General features: G+C 43.1%; 1 protein-coding gene across 1 annotated transcript in view; it reads left to right on the forward strand.

Annotated features, from left to right (window-relative positions):
* The first annotated feature begins 9,274 nt into the window (after positions 1-9,274).
* Wipi1 (WD repeat domain, phosphoinositide interacting 1) overlaps positions 9,275-18,217 on the forward strand; it is a 37,395-nt gene continuing 28,452 nt past the window's right edge. The window contains exons 1-3 of the mRNA XM_003465235.5: positions 9,275-9,462; positions 13,143-13,225; positions 14,626-14,795. Of these exons, the coding sequence (XP_003465283.1) occupies positions 9,383-9,462; positions 13,143-13,225; positions 14,626-14,795 (333 nt within the window). The 5' untranslated portion in view covers positions 9,275-9,382. The remainder of the gene's footprint in view (positions 9,463-13,142; positions 13,226-14,625; positions 14,796-18,217) is intronic.

Below are 18,217 nucleotides of genomic sequence, written 5' to 3' on the forward strand. Positions count from 1 at the left end.
TGGGAGTGCCCAAAAGAACAGGCGCCCTGCATGTGTGACGCATTTCCCGAGACTCCCAACCATCACGGGAAAGATTTGGAAGGGATGTGAATGCTCTATAGAGAACAGAGGTGAAATCTGGATAACCGATACACTAAGAAGCCAGAGAGGAAGCCCAAGTCTTACATGCTGACCTATTTGTCTTCCTTTGCATCTTCATTTGCAGGCTATTGCATCCCCCAGCTACCCGGCTCGGGTCTCCCATTTGTACTGGCACCACAGCCTCCTATCTGGTCTCTGCCTCTCCTCACCATCCCTCTTGTTCATCTTCTGCTTCTCCTGCTCCCTTGAGCTTCCCAAGATGCAAGTCTGATTTTGTAGATCACCCCTCTTCACATGCTTGCCGTAACTCCCACAAGCTGCAAACATATTCTTTGCTTTTCCTGGAAGCAATCTGATCTTTCTCTGGACGTTTGTACATCCCCGGGTCCAAAGGAGGCCCTGGCAGGAGGAAAGGGCGCTAAAATCTGATCAAGCCAAAGGGTCAAATATGCATCCAATAATGGGAGCAGTGTGTGTTTGTCAGCTTTCTATCACTGTGACAAAATGCCTGAGACAATCAACTGATAGGAGGGAAGACTTATTTTGGCTCACGGTTTCAGAGGCCTTTGTCCATGGTCACTTGGCTCCACTAGGCATGGGCAAGGCAGAGTATCATGGCGGAGAACACATGGTGGGATGGTGTTGGTTACTTCATGTTAACCAAGTGGCTGGGACAGAGCAAGCTCAGGTTTATAGCAAAGACCCTTCTGCCAAACCCTTTACGCTATGTCCACAAATGGATCAATCCACTGATGAAGTCAAAGCCCTCATGGTCTAGTAATCTTCCAAAAGTCTCACCTCTCAACACTTTTGTGCTAGGGATGAAGCCTTTGACACATGAACTTTAGAGAGACATCTAGGATCCAAATCATGGCACAGCTTGAGGGACTAAAGAGACAGGGGAAATTTAAAAATAAGCTGGGCATGGTGGTACACACCAATAATCTCAGCACTCAGGAGGCTGAGGCAGGAGGATCACTGTGAGTTTGAGGTCAACCTGTGCTACAAAGTGAGTTCAAATGAGTTCAATCTTAACTGCATGGCAAAACCCTGTCTCAAAAAAAGAACTAATAATAATACATACTCCTTACTGTATAATTATTTGCAAATAGAGAGTACACCCTTTTGTTCATAATGTACTGCCCTCTGCTTGGTGCATAAGATATTTTAGATGGGAAGCAGTGTCTCAAATTTACAGATTTTTATACCAGAAAGTAATTGTTTCACCTAACTTTTTTAAACTAACTTTTGTTTTGTAAGACACTGGGCTGTGCTAATATCTGCAGTAAAGACTAACCAGAGTGAACCTTGTCAGTGTTAAGTTTACTATCTTAGTGCAATAATGAACTCTGTATCCCGAACAAACCAAGGAGTGTCTTAGAAAGAGGCTATGGGAAGGCACATTTTGTGAGGTTTGTGTTAAGTGATTTTAGGAAGGAAGGTAGAAAAAACTGGAGTCAGGTCAGAATTAAGTGTGCCATGAAACAGGTGGGTTTGAAAGTGGTTAGATCCAAAATCTTTGCTCAGGAAGCAAGAGGGATAATGTGGGTCTTGGAAAGTCTAAGAAAGACTGAGTCATTCTATGTCAATAGTATTGCAGCTGTGGTGTGGCCTTGGGTTGCATACCAGGGTCTGTTGGCCTTGCACCACCCTGATTTATGACCAGTGGGGACTTTTCAGTCTGTTTACCATAACTGATTTTCACTTCCTTAGGTGCCACACAAGGCTAGTGCATATTTATCTATGCGTGAGAAGTACTTCCAGACAGTGTTTAATACTAAGTATGATACTGGGCTTTCTAGCACTCTTAACAAGCCAAGGTGAATTGTGAATTTTTCAAGACTCCTTCAATTCATTTTCAATACAGCTGCCTGAATGATACAGTCAAAATGCAAGCCAAAATATCCAGGGATTTTCACATACTCCCAGCTGCCACACATTACCATTCCGAGATCTTTTCCTACCAAAATATCCCCTTCCCTCTACCTTAGCCATCTGACTACCCTGCTGTCCCGTGAGCATAGGGATTTGTCTGGGCTCAAATGCTTTCATCCTGAGACTAAATAACCTGCTCCCTCTCTCTCTCTCAGGTCTATGCCCAAATGGAACCTGCCAGCAAAGCCTCTGCAATCCCCTTACCCTGACCCACCCAACATTCCAGGACACGTTCCCACCACTTTATAGTTCTTATCAGCACTTATAACTGTTTAGATATCATACGATTTATTTTTAACTCATGTTCTCTTCTCTATGCAAGGTAGAAATCTTTATTTATTTTATCCAGTGGTGTGTTCCTAAGACTAGAACTGTGGCTGCCACATAATAGACACTTGGCAACGATTTGCTGACTAGGGCGGGGATGTATCTTAAGGGAGAGTATTTGCCTAGCATGCGCAAGGTTCTAAGTTTGATCCCAGAATTGCAAAAGTAAAATAATAAATATATATCCTTTCCAAATTTCTTCTCCTTCCAGAGGTAGTGGTGAAGGAAATACCTATGTTCTCCATTTATATTTGGAAAAGGTTTCCACCCACCCCCACCCCTACCCCCCGGAGGACCGTAAGGAGTCTCTGGGTCTCTTCCAGGTTTTTAAATCAATTCCCCATGTTTTAATTCTGAAACCTTCAAGATCCACCCTACCTGCCTGGAGTTAACGCTATAGTCACTAGATGGCGCTGTTCATCAAGAAGCTCAGAATGGCGACACACACACACACACACACACACACACACACAGCAGTGAGAAGAAGAAACACACACACACACACACACACACACACACACACACACACACACACACACACACACACACACACACACACACAGAGCAGTGAGAAGAAGAAATCTAAAGTTTCTTCAGAGCCACTTACCAGCTCGCCCAGATGTACTCAAGCCTTCAGTTGGAAGCAAAGGATGTTTTTTGATATTTCTCTTTTAAAAGCTGCAGGGATCCCCGACCTGCCGGCTCATCCTGTGCTCCTTAAGGCACAATTTTACCTCTTTCCCTCTACCCCTCACCTCTCTCTCGGCCGCTGTGTAGGATTAAGCCCAGGTTAAGATGTCAATTGCATTTGTAGCCCGAGCTGCTGCAGTGTTCGAGGTGGCGGAAAAGGGCAGTGTGGGGACTCAGCAAAAGGAGCTGATGGCACGCAAAGCCCCAACACGAATTGTCCCAGGCCCTTGGGTGATTTGTCTAACATTCCTTAACCTTGCTTTCCGTAGCTGCATCCCAGACAACACCTGCACCAGACAGATGCATAAGCATCAGATGAAGAAAAGCCCGAGCGCCAAGCCAAGCATCTGGAAAGCTGTGTGTTCCATTTCCCAGGATCACCTATAATTATACTCCAAAATAAGGCCGACCTTCTGAATCGTGTGTGAATGTGTGTGTGTGTGTGTGTGTGTGTGTGTGTGCTGGGAACTGAACCCGGGGCCTTTTCACTGACCTACAGACCCACCCTTTTTTTAAATCTTTCATTTTGAGACAGGGTCTCATTAAGTTGCTAAATTCCTTGAGTTGGGCTGGGCTGTAATGGGCCACCTTCCAGCATCAGCCTCAGGGTGCTGGCCTTCCAGTGTGTGTTAGCATTCCCAGCACCCTCTTGTCTGGTTTTGAGGTATCCTATGCATAAAAACTTCTCTACATTGCGCTGGGTAATAAACCACTAGCTACAGGTATGTCAGCAAAAGTTTGCATGAATGAGCATCCGTCAGTCCAGAAGTATTTGAGAATGTGTGATTTTCTTTGTTGTCTAAGGAAAAATATTGTGGAAGAAAAGGAAAAAAAAAAGGCAAGGAAAGACAGGATAAAGACAGCAGTTCACTCTTTAGTGAAACTGTGCCTTTTACTCTCTGGTCAGGGAATATTGGAGTGGTGCTTGGTTTTTGTTTCTAGTCCCTTCATTTTCTATCCATAAATCGGGAAAAATGGTTCCATTTGGGGCCATAACTGGGAGCATTCCTTTGCTGCAGCTGTGCTATCTCATATAAACTGTGCTTGTTGTCAGAAACAAGCTAACAAAACAAACTCCACTGTGTCTCTTGCTCATCATACATCTGCCCTGGAACTTCCTGTTTACCAATCAAGTTAAATGTCTCTTCCGGAAATGACCCAACCCCTCCCCTCCTCCCCCAGGACTGCTTGGCTGACTCCTTCATCTTTTCCAGGCTGTGACACATCACCCTCCCCTCTCCCATCTCCATGTCCCCTGCACTTCTTCCTGTACTGTCCAAGTGCCACCACAACCTGGGCCGTTACAGTTCATCTCTTTCTCAGGTCACAATTCTGGGCTCTGCGACCTAGCAGAAAAGAAAAGGAAATTATTTCCTGTGACTTGGTTTTATAAAAATAGAATGGGTTTTATAAAAAGAAAACCAGCGTGGCACGCATTCAGCTAGTAGTTTCTCTAATTACAGGTGGCTGAGTGTCAAGGGCGGCCATACCGGGAGACAGGAGGGTTGCGTCAGACAGGATGTTTCATTTCCAACTTCCCCTCTTCGTGCCCTGCGTGTGCCCCAATCAGCACCTTAAAATTACAGCCTCCTGATTGTTATCCAAACAGGGAGTCTTCTTATTAGCTGAGCTGTAGTTGGCCATTTTGTATTACCAAAAATATTTAATTCCCAGGATCTGGCTTTATTCTCTAAAATTTTGGTGATTTGCTGTTTGCCTGGAAATAATGAAACTATTTTTTTTTTTATTTCAGGGAAAAGATAGACATTTAGGAAGAAATGGAAGTTGGAAAAAATAAAAAGCTGAAAATGTATTCCCAGCATAGCAAAGTTGCATTTCTCTCCTCCAATATCCTTTGCTGTTACTAGTAATAAAACTGCTGCTGTAAGAATATGAACTAGAATGTCATAAACTCAACCTTTAAATCAGAAAAGTCCTCTCCTATAGAACATAGAACTTCAGAGAAAAGAAGGCAAACAAAGCTGAGTGAGGTATCAAATACCAAAATCCCAGCACTTTGGGAGGCTGAGGCAGGAGGATATCAAGTTGAAGACCAACCTCACAAGTGACTTCACAAGTTAGAGAAACCTTGTATCAAAATTTTAAAATGCAGGGCTGGGAATTTAGCTCAGTGGCATAAGTGCCTGCCTTGCAAGTGTGCTGTTGTGAGTTCAATTCCTGGTACCGATAAAAAAGAAAAAAAATTTTTTAATGTGAATAGAGCTCAGGAGAAAGGGCCTTGGATTCAGTTAACACACACACACACACACACACACACACACAGACAGACAAACTAGCCTGACATGCAACGCATTAAGCATCTCTATAATTATTTATAACCATTTTCCGGGCTGTTTATATGAATGAACTTCCGGGAATTTTTTTAAGGTGGAGCTCCACAGGCTGGCTGCGTCTACCTTTAACGGAGGTCACAAACCAGCCCTCCACACACCGCATCCGGCCAGCTGATGAATATAGCCAGGCCCACGTGGTGATTTTGAAAAGAACTAGGTGTCAAAAGAAATATAACTACGTGTCAACATTTTAAAAACTTACATACGGGGCTGGGGGTTTAGCTCAGTGGCGTAAGCACCTGCCTTGCAAGCAGGCAGTCATGAGTTCGATCCCTGGTACCGATAAAAAGGAAAAAGACCAAAAAAATAAAAAAATTAAAAAAATAAATAAAAACTTACATACATATATAGGTTTATATAAAACAAACACAGATCTCTATAAAGGCAGCCTTATATAAAAATACAGATTTACTTAATATCTCAGAAAAGAATAAAACCAAAAAGGGAGGTTGTTTCCACGCTGTTGGCAGTGGCCATGGGCCATCAGCCCAGCAAGCAACGCGAGAGCAGGGTACTCATAGGAAGTGAGGGGCTGGAAAGGGCACTGGTTTTCTCCCATGCCTGGGAACCCTAATTCCAGTCAGCATTCAGTTCTGCTGCTACTGCAACATCTGGAAACTAAGCACAGCTCTCTGGACAGCTGTAGACCCAGCTACTAACGGCCTAACACCGGTCTTCCTCTTCCCTGTCCACAAAGCCGCTGGGATCACCTGCTTCTTTCTTGCTATGCCTCCCGGTCCCTCACTCACCATGTCCTGACACTGATTCTCTTCAAAGTCCCCTGAGCAAAACAGGTAGCCTAGCGACACACATATGAGCGTTTGAAATGTGCTTTGGCCAAACTGAGATACACCGCAAATGAAAAACACACTCTGGATTTTAAACACTGAGTTCCAATAAAAAGTAAAGCTGGACTTGGTGCCACACAATGTGACCCAGCACTTGAGAAGCTGAGGCAGGAGGACAGAGACGTGGAGGGCAGCCTGGGTCATATGCCAGGTTCAAGGCCAGCCTGGACTACACAGCAAGATTCTATTCCAAAATAGAAACCCTCAATCACAATAGTAATAATCAACAATAAATAAAAACATAGATAAACCAATAGCGCTGTTCATTACCTACTGAACATAGTTTTGACACACTGAGTGGCAATGTATTGTGTCTCCTAGGCTGGGGATTTAACTCAGCGGCACAAGTGCCTGCTGGCAAGCTCAAGGTCATGAGTTCAATCCCTGGTATAAAAAAAAAAAATACATATATCTTCCAGAAAATTTGAGAGCACCTATGGAGCTCATATTTGTAGCATCTTTCTGCTGCACAGGCCCGCTTCAGAGTGTCTCTGTACTGTCTTAACCTATCCAGCCTTCCTGCCACCACATTCCCTCCCAGAATGTCATTATTCCCCTTAAAGATGCCTATTTCCGACACGTTCTGCAAACCCTAGCTGAGCTTATCTGCTTCAGACACTACCTTTATCATGAACCATTCCTGCTCAAATACTAACACCCACTCCCATCTCTATGCCGTAAAGTCCAAACTCTTAAGGACAAACTAATAATAGCTTCCACCTTCAAATTCTCACTGTGTACTTCAGGTAATTCTCTCAAATTACCTAACTCCTGGCATACCACACTCTTGGTGTTTTGAGGGATTTTTTTAAAAATTTATTTTTTAAAAACTCAAGCCCATTTGTTCTGTATCTTTTTTAGATAGACCACCTGTTTGAATTAATCTATTTGTTGATCAGTTCTTTTGCATTCATTCATCACAGAATCTATGCCCGAAATGCTCATTGCTCTTTCTTTTTTTGAATTTTTAAAGTTTTATTAGGACATGTTTGCAGGACATAATAATTACATGCATTGTGGGGAAATGGAACATGTACGTGACACAGATCAATTATTTTTTTCCCTTTCTCCCTACCCCTATTTTAATTTTTTTCTTTTTCTTTCCATTTAATTTGTAAGTTCTTACAAGTTAATTATCATAAACACAGGTTAATAGCCAGATTGACAAACAGGCCAAAAAAAGTTACAAAATATGGAAAACAATTATACTAAATCAATGTATACTTTTTTTGTTTGTTTTGTTTTTTGAGCCAAAGACTCTTAATTCAGGCTGGCCTTGAACTCACTATATGCCACTAAGTAGCCCAAGCAAGCCTCAAACTCACAGTGATTCTCCTGGCTCAGCTTCCCAAGTGCTGGGATTACAGACCTGTGCCACCATAGCTGGACAACATATACTTTTGGATACATTGGTCAAACTGAATTACAATAACTTTTTTCTCTCTTTTTTCCCACTGCCTATCTTTTATTTTTCACTTTGCTTATATATTGTGTTTCTTACACAAGAGAAACCATCAGATATTTAAGCTTTTCTGTTTGGCCTTTTTCACTTAACATTATGGTCTCAAGGTGCATTCCTTTTCCTAGGAATGATTTAAGTTTGTCTCTTTATGGCACAATAGTACTCCATTGTGTCTAATGAGTAAATGTGGAGGTGAAGCATCTTTGATCAGAAAAATTACAAATGAGGATGCAGTTAGAGAATCCAAATAACTAGTATTTTTATTTAGAATTCTTTATAAAGCATCTTACAATCAGTTAAAGAACAAACACCATCTGTGGATCTACACGTAGAACTATATTTTTACAAACACGAAAGAATAACATAATTAGAAAAGAAACCTCTATTTGCATTTTAGAAAAACCCAACCCGGAAATCCAACCAGAAAAGCGAAATGGTACTCTTTGTTCATCTATTTTAGGTCTAAAGTTGAAATACGTATTTACATCAAATCCGTAGAACCATAGTCATTAAGTGGGTAAAACTGGACTATGCCAATATAAACTGCTGTAATATAACAATCAATAAATTTGAAAAGACACGAATTAAAAGTTGGCCTGGAAGTGAGGAAGTTCAAAGGAAGTAAGTCTTTTAATTCGCAAACTGTTGAGAGTAATTTACATGGCAACATGCATTTGGCCTAAGGATAAAAGATCTTTGTCAGAATTCATCTCGAATCATGTGCTGTCTTCATAACCTGCTCCATTTTATATGCATTTACTTTCATGTTTGCAGCCCAAATTGGGTCTTGCCAAATACTGCTGAGCAAAGATAATTAGCGCTCAAGTCTTGAAAGAAGACAAATACACGTTCTCCCACCTGTTGCTCACTTCATCGAACTCATTCAGCAGTTCAGTGCTCCCTCCCATTACTCCTGTAAATTGGCAGGAGTTATATTTTCCACACAAGGTTCCTTGGGAACTCAACAAGATAATATGCGCAGCTCCTGCAGTGCTTGGTATCGGTACGATTCTCAACCGCAGGGCGGTGGGTTAGATAACTTCCTATCTGCCTGGCCCTACGTGGCAAGCCAATTTGGGGAACTTCTCCAAGCAGCTTGAGGACTCTACAAAAAGGTAGGGCGTTGGCGTCTAACGCCGTCTATGAAATTCTGTAAATTTAATTGGCAGACAGTCACACATTAAAGAATTGGGTGGGGAGGGAACGAGCGCGTCCGCCAGTCTCCTTTACGAAGGCCCTGACGCAGTAGCCAGACCGCAGCCAAGTCCTTAGGCCAGCCCTATAGCTCTCAGCTTCTCCCTCCTGGCTGGGAAGCCCTGGCAATGAAAACACCACCACGTGGCAGGCAGCCTCGGCCTCACGCGCTTTTCACCAATGGCAAGCCGTGTTTCGTTGTCGAGGGCGGGTCACCAGCAGGGTGGCTCTGCCCACAGAAGCCGCGGATTGGTCAGGGGGCGGGGCTCACTCGTGCAGAATGGGCTGGTGGCCAATGGTAACGGATAGCAGAGGCCCCGCCCCGTCAGCCGCCGCAGTTCGCCGAGACGGGGCGGGGGCGGGATAGTGCCTGCGGGAGGCGGGGCTGGGGCGGGCCTGGTGGCCCGGCAGGCGCTGCCGGCGCGGGCTGGGCCGGCTGCTGAGGTGGCTGTCGCCGGCTCCGTGCTGCGACTCCCCGGGTCAAGCCCCCAATGGAGGCCGAGGCCGCGGACGGCCCTCCAGGCGGAGTCGACGCGGCTCTCAGCTGCTTCTCTTTCAACCAAGACTGCACGTAAGCCGCGGCGCCAGCCCCTGCCAGGGCCGTAGGGCAGAGTGTGGCGACCCGCGGTGAGGTCTTCTGGGCAGCGTGCGGCGAGGCGCGGGCCTGCTCCCCCGGGGCCGCAGAGCCCCCTGGCTGCCAGCCTCGCGCGGGCGGAAGTCTCTTTAGCACGCCCAGCAGCGGGCTTCAAGCCCACCCGGACACCCCCTCGCTGCCCACCGGGAGCCCCCGGGGCCGCCGCCGTGGAGGGAGAAGCCCGCGGAGGGGGCGAGGCTGGGGAGGCCGGGGAGGGGCGGGGAGCAGCTCGCCTGGAGCGAGGGTCCCGGAGGGCGGGCGACGCCGAAGCGGAGGGTGCGGGAGGGCGGGGGAGTTAGGGCCCAGGAAGACGGGAGTACAGGAAAAACTTTCCCATTTGTCCTTGAGCATCTCAACGTGGCATCTGGGCAGGGCCTTGGACAAAGCGGCAGCCTATCCCGGACCCGGGCATCTCGCCGGGCCACTTGCGATGTCCGAAATCCTTGGATTTCTCGCCCTGTGTTTTCGCATCACCTACCCATTCACACTGAAGCTCCTTCTGGGAGTCCGGGAGCCCTTTCTCGGCCCAGATTGCTTTCTCTTCGGGAAGCGGGAGCTCCACCCTGTTGCTTTGAGTGGATTTTTTTTTTTTTTTTTAATGTTTCACTTTGACTTTAACATTTGGACTTTGGTCAAAGAGCTGGGAATTGCTGAGCGGTGTTTCAGGCATCCCCTAGATTGTCCCTGCAGCAAATGCCTGTTTTTGTCCCTCTTTTCGTGGAAATGAGCCCTGGGGACCAGATGGAATAATCTCTCTGGAATGCGTACCGGGAGCATCAGGCAGCTCAGGCTGGGATGACTGCTTCCCAGCTTTCCATTTCCTGCTGTACCAGTTTCTGTTGTGTCCCTTGTTTGGAGTCAGGATTTAGGCTTGTGTCGTGACTGCTTGTGACTGAGCTATGCTAATATTGAACATTTGGTGGTGTAATTAAGGCCATCTTGTACCATAAGCCGCCCTGGTTTCCATTCCCTTTGTAACTGTTTAAAAACACCCTGCACTGAACAATATGCCTTTGTTTAAAAAAAAAAACACAAACAAACAAAACTGTATGTGTAATCGTGTAATCCAGTAGCTCAGCACCTTGGTTATATGACTGACTTTAAAGTTTTTGTGTTCTTTTTAACCGCTACCCACAATAATAACAACATCTCCCAATGCCATCTGCATATAATAGCCACAACACAATATGCGTAACTCCCTTTGGTATTTTCCATATCTTTTTTCCCCCAAGGTCGCTTACAATAAATTGTGTTTAGCATCTGCTCTTAAGTGAAACTCACATGATATTACAGATAAAATTCGGCAGTTTTGTAAGAAACATTTTGCAAGAGGATATATCTGTTGAAATGCCTTGGTGATGTTTTCCTTCCCAACTGAATGCAGGTTAAGGAGGTTTGCCTATAGTAAATATTCTGAAATCCACTTTGTGACATTATTAGATTTGGAAAACATGATTTTTTTACTCTAGTTATAAAATAATAGAAAGACCAGCTTCTTACACCCATGGATAAGAATATTATTTTCTAAACTGTAAGGTGCTTTGAAAGTCAATTTCCTTAGTCCCTAATGTCAGCTCTGTTTTCTTGGATGAAAGCTCTATTGGGCGGCTCTCTCGCCTATAAATAAAAGTTCTTGTCACAGTGAATTGCTTTGAGCCACCGAGGGTATGACATTGGATTTTAAAATAAGTCAAGCCCCTCATTGAATGTTTTTAGGTGAACCTGCTGTTTTGTTTTGTTTTTTTTTTTAGTAAATGTAGGCTGAGTTTGGGATTCAGAGTTTGGGATTTATTTCTGGAGAAGGTTAGTAAAGAGAACTAATCTTTACCAGTGTCCTACATTTTATACTAAATGCTTAGCAACTAATCTTCACCACTGTTCTGTATTCGTATTTTGTGCCTGGTGCTAAACTAGGCAGTTGGGGTACATTTTAAAATGTGGCTAGTGACATGTATTTGTTCCAAACTCCATTTCCCTGAGCCATAAAAAATGGTTTTTTCTACAGAAAACCTTATGGATAAAATAAGGCATAAATCTGAATTCCTTGATTCAGAGTCTTTTGTGTCTCTTAAGCAATCATTTAAAACATGAGTGATCACCCTGCCATAGATAGATATATAGATTTATAGATATACAGATAGATATAGATATAGATCTTCTGAGTCACCCGTGCTGGCATGTGACTATAGTCCTTGCTATTTTGGAGGCTGAGGTAGGAAGAATACTTGAACCCACAGATTTGAGGCCAGTCTGGGCAACATAACATGACCCTGTCTCAAACAAACAAATACCCAAAGCAAAACAAAACCTCCATTCCTGATTACAAGCTTATAAACCTGTTTGCAATGAAATATGTCTATATGTGTGAAAAAGCTTACAGGAAGAAAATTTTAAGACACTCTAGTGTATTTTAAATTTCAAAGATGCTCCTTGTTTAGTAAGTTGCTGTTTGTTTAAGGTTCTGGACACCAAACCCTAGTTCTAACTGCATTACAACTGTTAATCAAATGGCTCAGGTGCAAGTGTTTAGCTTCTCAGCAGGATGGAGAGCTGAAAGATCAGTCAAAACCAGTTGATGGTAGTTTTCTGCCCCTGTCTCAGGAAAAAGCAAATCTTTGGATTAAAAAATTCTAGGGAAATATCATGTGGTCATCTCTTTTTAGGTTGGTGAAACCAGAGCGTTGGCATCCAGGCTTGTAAGTTGCTTATTTTAGTATGTGCTTCCCTGTGAAGAATGGAACTCACCTTTGCATATATTTACTGTAAGTGAGGAAGTTGGACTAAACCATCCTAAAGTCCATTTCAGCTTGACAGTCCATCTTCCAGGGTGGACATGCTCAGAGTCCGATTGTTTGCTGGGAGTGGGCTTCATGCAAGGAAAATCAGATTCATACTTTGCCTCTTAAAAAGTGGAAGACTAAGGAAAATGGGTTTGTCTTGTTTTGTTTTTTAGTCCACATTGATCCAAGTAAATACTTAGTTTTTATTGTATTTGTGGTTGTGATAATAGCATACAGCAAAATTTTCAACTCTGGCTGCAAATGAGAGCACTTGAGAGCAATTAAATTCCCCATTGAGTTTGTAAAGTGTATAAACTATCTGGGATATTTTCTTAGAAATAAAGAACACATCTTTTAAATTTTTATCTATAAATTACCTACTGTGCCTACCATGAATGTGTACATTTCCTTTTTTAAAATAGAAAACAAGCAAATAATCGTTAAGAAAAGAAAAAATAATTTTCCCCTTCGTAAAGTGCTTCTCAACACCTAATCATGTTGTATATGGAGCTATTAGGGATATTCTTAAACATTCCATTTTCCTATACCTGCCCACCTGGGGGAACACAACCTCTGGTAAGTTTGACAGCTTGCTTAGTTCCACAGCCATACATTTTCTGTCCTTATCCTTTTCTTATTTGTTTTTTTTTTTCTTTTTATTGTATCTGCCAAGGCATGTTTCCACCATTTAAGAAGTTATGAAGGGTCTGCATTCCTGGAGATGTGTGTTTACATGCACTTCATGAGCCTGAAGGAAAGAAATACCTATTTTCAGACAGATTTGTAGTTAGAATACAGTGCCTGGTGTCATTCCTATGCTGTCTCTATCTTCCACAGATCCCTAGCAATTGGAACCAAAGCTGGTTACAAGCTGTTTTCTTTGAGTTCTGTGGAGCAACTGGATCAAGTCCACGGGAATAGTAAGTGTGTGTGTGTGTGTGTGTGTGTGTGTGTGTGTGTGCTGGTGCGTAAGCTCTCATGTGCCCTCACCGCTTGCAAGAAATCTCAGAGATACAAACTCCTTTCTCTGGACTTTAATCTTGAGCTTTTTGGTTTTTCTACTGTCAGCTATCAAAATTAATAAGTCAGTATTTTTCAGACTTTAAATATTATTTGTTGTCTTGCTTAAAAGCCACAATGAAGCTCTTACTAAATTTGGCAGTAATTTAGGGAACATTTCCTTTGTTATGTTAAGAAATCCTTTGTCTGAAATCATATTACTGATACTTTGCCATATACTTAGATACACAGTCATCATTTTTTTATGATTTTCAAACCAAAAAAAATCACTTGTGACTTCTTTTTACCATTATATTGGTATTATAGACTATTGATAACAATTTATTTGGTCAGGAAATTACTTTATTTTCTTTAATAAAGCAACAGTATCCTATTTACATGGCCCATATTGAAAATTTTGATATATTTCTAGAATATATTAAAAATAATTCAGTTTAGAAATACGACTCTAGTTTTTTCTCAGGGTACCAGTTTCTGCCAACATAATAGTTTTAAAAAGTATATAACCTTTGGGTTTCCTAGAAAGAAAGTGGTTTGGTAAAAAATATTTTGAGATCTTACTTTATTTGTAAAATACTTTTATTACCCCATTTTTGTGACTGTTGTGCTCTGTAGCTGCCCTATGCTGTTTTCTATGGGACTTGCCAAGCATGGGCAAGGCATGCTTATGACAAGGTGGTCTCAGAAAGACAAAGAGGTCTTGCTGATATTATATACAGGAGTACTTTCTGGCTCATAATACTGATGTCCAGATTGTCTTCAGTAGAAAAAGAATTCCAGAGAGGGTTAGGAAGCACAGAAAGATGTGGAGAGGGGCACAGATATTTTTTGTACCTGGGATCGAACACATGACCTCGCACTTGGCAGGCAGGTGCTTATGCCACTGAGCTAAATCCCCAGCCCTGAGCGGTACAGATTTAACTGTGTTACTAAGCCTATCCCCAGAATGACACCTTCTAGCAGAACAAGAACAATTTTTAACACACTGGCTCCCAACCTAGTAATTTCACCTTTGAAAGTTCTTTCAGCGCAAGGATAGATTCTGAGTGTGTTTACAGGGCAAACAACAGAACCTTTGGAACTGGTGAGGGCGGGGGCACTGATTCCCTCACACACACTGTGTCCCAGGGCTCTGGTCACCAGCATGTCCTGCACCGAGTGCTACCCTGAGAGATGACGCAGGCTGCCTGGTGGGAAGTGGGTAGTAGGGGCAGCCATGAATGTCAGCTCATGGGCAGCACCAGTGACCAAGTCCCCTGCAGTGACCATCCGGGTGACCTGGCTGCCGCTCTCCCTGCAGATGAAATCCCCGATGTCTACATCGTGGAGCGCCTCTTCTCTAGCAGCCTGGTGGTGGTGGTCAGCCACACAAAACCACGGCAGATGAACGTCTATCACTTCAAGAAAGGCACAGAGATCTGCAACTACAGCTATTCCAGCAACATCTTGTCCATAAAGCTGAACCGCCAGGTAAGGCAGCGAGAGCCGCTGGGGTTGCATGCTTTCTGCTCACCAGAGCCATAGGGAAAAAAAGACGAGTCCTTTAAACAATTCAGATGTGGTGACAAACACCTGTAATCTCAGCTCTCTAAGAGCCTAGGGCAGGAGGATCTCAAGTTAGAGCCCAACTTAGACAACTTAGTGGCTCAGCAAGCCACTTTCTCAAAATAAAAATAAAGCATTAGGGATGTGGCTTAGTATAAGACACTAGATTTAATCTATGGTACCACAGTTAATTAAACTTCAAATGCTAAAGACGATTTTAGCATGTTTGGGATGTGTGTGCATTAGTGTGAATTTTATGAGTTCAGCTCTCACTACTGAAATAGTAAATAACAAGTATTAAATGCTAATAATGATTTTTTTAAATTTTAACTTGCATGTCTGGTTCCACAGGCATAGTGTGAATGGTATCCACCCAGTTTGTTTATGTTTTAGCGCTGAATTTTCCTTGGTCCTTTGGCCTGCATTTTCTCTCGAGTGTCAGCCATGTCCTGTCTGCCCCTGGTAGGTTACTGGGTTGGTAGCAATCAAAACAGCTTAGAACTCTGACTCAGGTCTGTCCCTTGAACCTCTGCAGGGTCACCTTAACATGTTCCCACCAGCTTGAACCACCAGTGGTACATGCGTGACTGTCCCACGCAATCCAGTTGAATCAGGGGTTCAGCACTGCCCAGCAGGGGGACATACAGGTTACAGACCCGTGCATGTGAAACTAGAAGAATGCGTCTTGTGACCTTGGCCAGACAGTCGCATTCGTTGTAGCTGATAGTTCTGCCTCTAAAAATGAGACGCCCAAGGGCAGAGTGTGGTCTTTTGGGGTTAGTTCTGAAGGCAGATGGGAAAATTGCTCTTCCGTCATCTGTTTGGACTTTCCTGGAAGTTCAGCTGTGAAGTCTTATGCTTCTATTTTCCGTTTTTTCCAGCTAACCCCTAAAGATGTTTTCTTGTAGCATTTTCTTTGTTGAAGGAAGAATTACTCTATATTATATATGCAATATATGTAATCCATTAGCATTAAAAATATAAGCTCTTGTGAAGCAAGCATTTGGGGTATCAGATCTCCTCTGAAATTACTGAATTTTACGTTCCATGAGAGCAGAGGCCATGGCAGTTTTGCTCAGTACTTTAAAACTTGGTGGAAAAAGTGTCTGTTTCCTGGCTATTATATAAATAAACAAAGAGATCTTTTTGTAAGTGTCCAGAGCTCTGTTCAAGTAAATATTCCCAGGAAGATGGAAGTGGTTGATTCACTAAGGCCTCCTTTTGTCTTTGTACCTAAACTGTTAAGTACTAATTATTTTTTTTGAAACAAAGTGCCTCCTTAAATTTCAGAGAAGGAAGAGATTGCTGCTTTGAGTCAATCAGCTGTTTAGATTGGATATCCACTTAAATCCACAGAAAGCAGGGTGGTAGAAAAATGGCTTGGGAAATGAAATGTGGGGACTTTGCAGTGAGGGCGGAGCAGGCAGAAGGAAGAAAAGAAAGGGGAAGGCGGTTTTGAGAGTGTTCCACACAAAATCTCTAAGCAGAATTCTCCACCCAAGTTCTTTCTCTGAGATCTGTTAGGCACATGTTAACTTTTATTGGAGAACTTACGTTTGCACGCAGTAGTAGCCTGTATATAAAAGTTAAATGTCTTTTTCTCAGACCTAATTATCTTTTTAAGACTGTTTAGTCAAATGTTTTTTAAAGATAAGAGCCCTGGAATCATATCTATTGTGTTTACTTGTATGCTTTCTCTGTTCTTGTCTGGTATTTTCTTTAGCGAATGGGACTAGGAAAGATTCTTCAAGTGTGTGAGTCCGTTAAGCCTCAGTGCCAGCTGCTATTAACCAGAGGGTCTCATGCCCCATCTTTGGGTGAGCACCACGTACTCAGCACTGCTCAGCAGTTGATAACCAAGCTAGCAGGAAGCCAGATCTAACAGTTCTTTCTTTAGCATAAGAAAGTGACTTGAGACTGGTCTGAAAAGTGTTGGGGTTTGCTTTTCTGAAGTTTCAGGTTTGGGTTCAGAGCTCCTCACTATGGCAGTCCCTCCTTGGCAGCTAGGGGTCCACAGTACTGCAGAGCCACTGACTGGGAGCAATGGAAACGGGCAGGTGTGCCCGTCCTGTCTGCGGTGGCCATCCTGCTGCATCATCTCGGGCACGCAGACCCTTCTTAAGACAGCAAGGAATTTTAAGACATAAGGAATTTTAAGGAAACAAATCTGTATTTTCTATTGAATATACAGAAAGGAAAAGTCTTTAGGAACAGTGATATGTTTCCTTTTACTTGATGTTATACTTGATGAAATGTCTTTTGGGATAAAGATAATAAACCAGGTATATTTAATATATATAAAGCTTTACAGTTCTTTGACCTTTGCTTCTGGTTATTGAGCTACAGTCTGGTTGGATTGATGCCTCTGCGACTAAATTTATGGTTCTCCTCCACAGACTCAATGTATTTTTTAAATTGCTACAAAGGAATACTACTTAAAAACAAAGAAAGTGAACAAAAATCAAGGCGACCAAGGTTAGGCTGAATTGAAGGCAAGGCCATGGTTCTGATGCAGACTGATTAAGCAAGCAGCTATTGCTGGGCATGGAGAAACATGCTTCTAATTCCTGCACTCTGGGAGGCTGAGGCAGGAGGATGGGAATGGGGAAACACACCTCTAATCCCTGCACTCTAGGAGGCTGAGGCAGGAGGATGGAAAGTTTAGTCTTGCTTAGGCAACATAGCAAGACCGCGTCTCAGAAAAAAACAGAGCTGAGAATGTAGTTCTGTGTGAAATACCAGATAGGTAGGTAGGTAGATAGACAAACAGCGGAAGGCAGTTAGCAGGCTTTGCTCATTCTAGAAACATTCTTCACATGAAAGAAGATGAAGCGCCCCCTTGTTCCCTTCTGCTGCTTTCTCTCTCTTTCTCTCCCTTATAATTCTCTGCAGCCAGTGGAGGGGAGGGTCCTGGAAATTTGGCTGAGTGGGAGGGCAGAGTGGATGACACTATTCCAGTGGATGGGAAATGATGTAGATCACATCAGCCAAGCCTGGAGGTTCACGTGGGCCCTGCTGTTGTGGGATGGGGTGCAGGGCTGGGAGGGGACACAGGAAGATACAGAAACCTCAGAGAAGAAACAAGCATAGAGGAAAATTGTCCAAACTATGGTACATACTGCTAAAAGTCAAAGCAATCAGGTAAATTAGAGAATGTATACGTCACTGAGAAACTAGTGTTTGTCATTAACTTTGAGACTCTGTTAGAACTTTGTTTTAACAGCTAAGCACCCAGTCTCAGAGCTGTGGCACAGAGGCTTAATTAAAATACAATGAAGCATTTGAACTTTGTTTTCCTACCTAGTTAAAGTTGATTGTTTCCATTTTTCTGACCTAACAGGCATCTT

The sequence above is a fragment of the Cavia porcellus genome, unplaced genomic scaffold, assembly GCF_034190915.1.
Source record: "Cavia porcellus strain 051 isolate PalLab524CR breed Dunkin Hartley unplaced genomic scaffold, mCavPor4.1 scaffold_32, whole genome shotgun sequence".
NCBI lineage: Eukaryota > Metazoa > Chordata > Mammalia > Rodentia > Caviidae > Cavia > Cavia porcellus.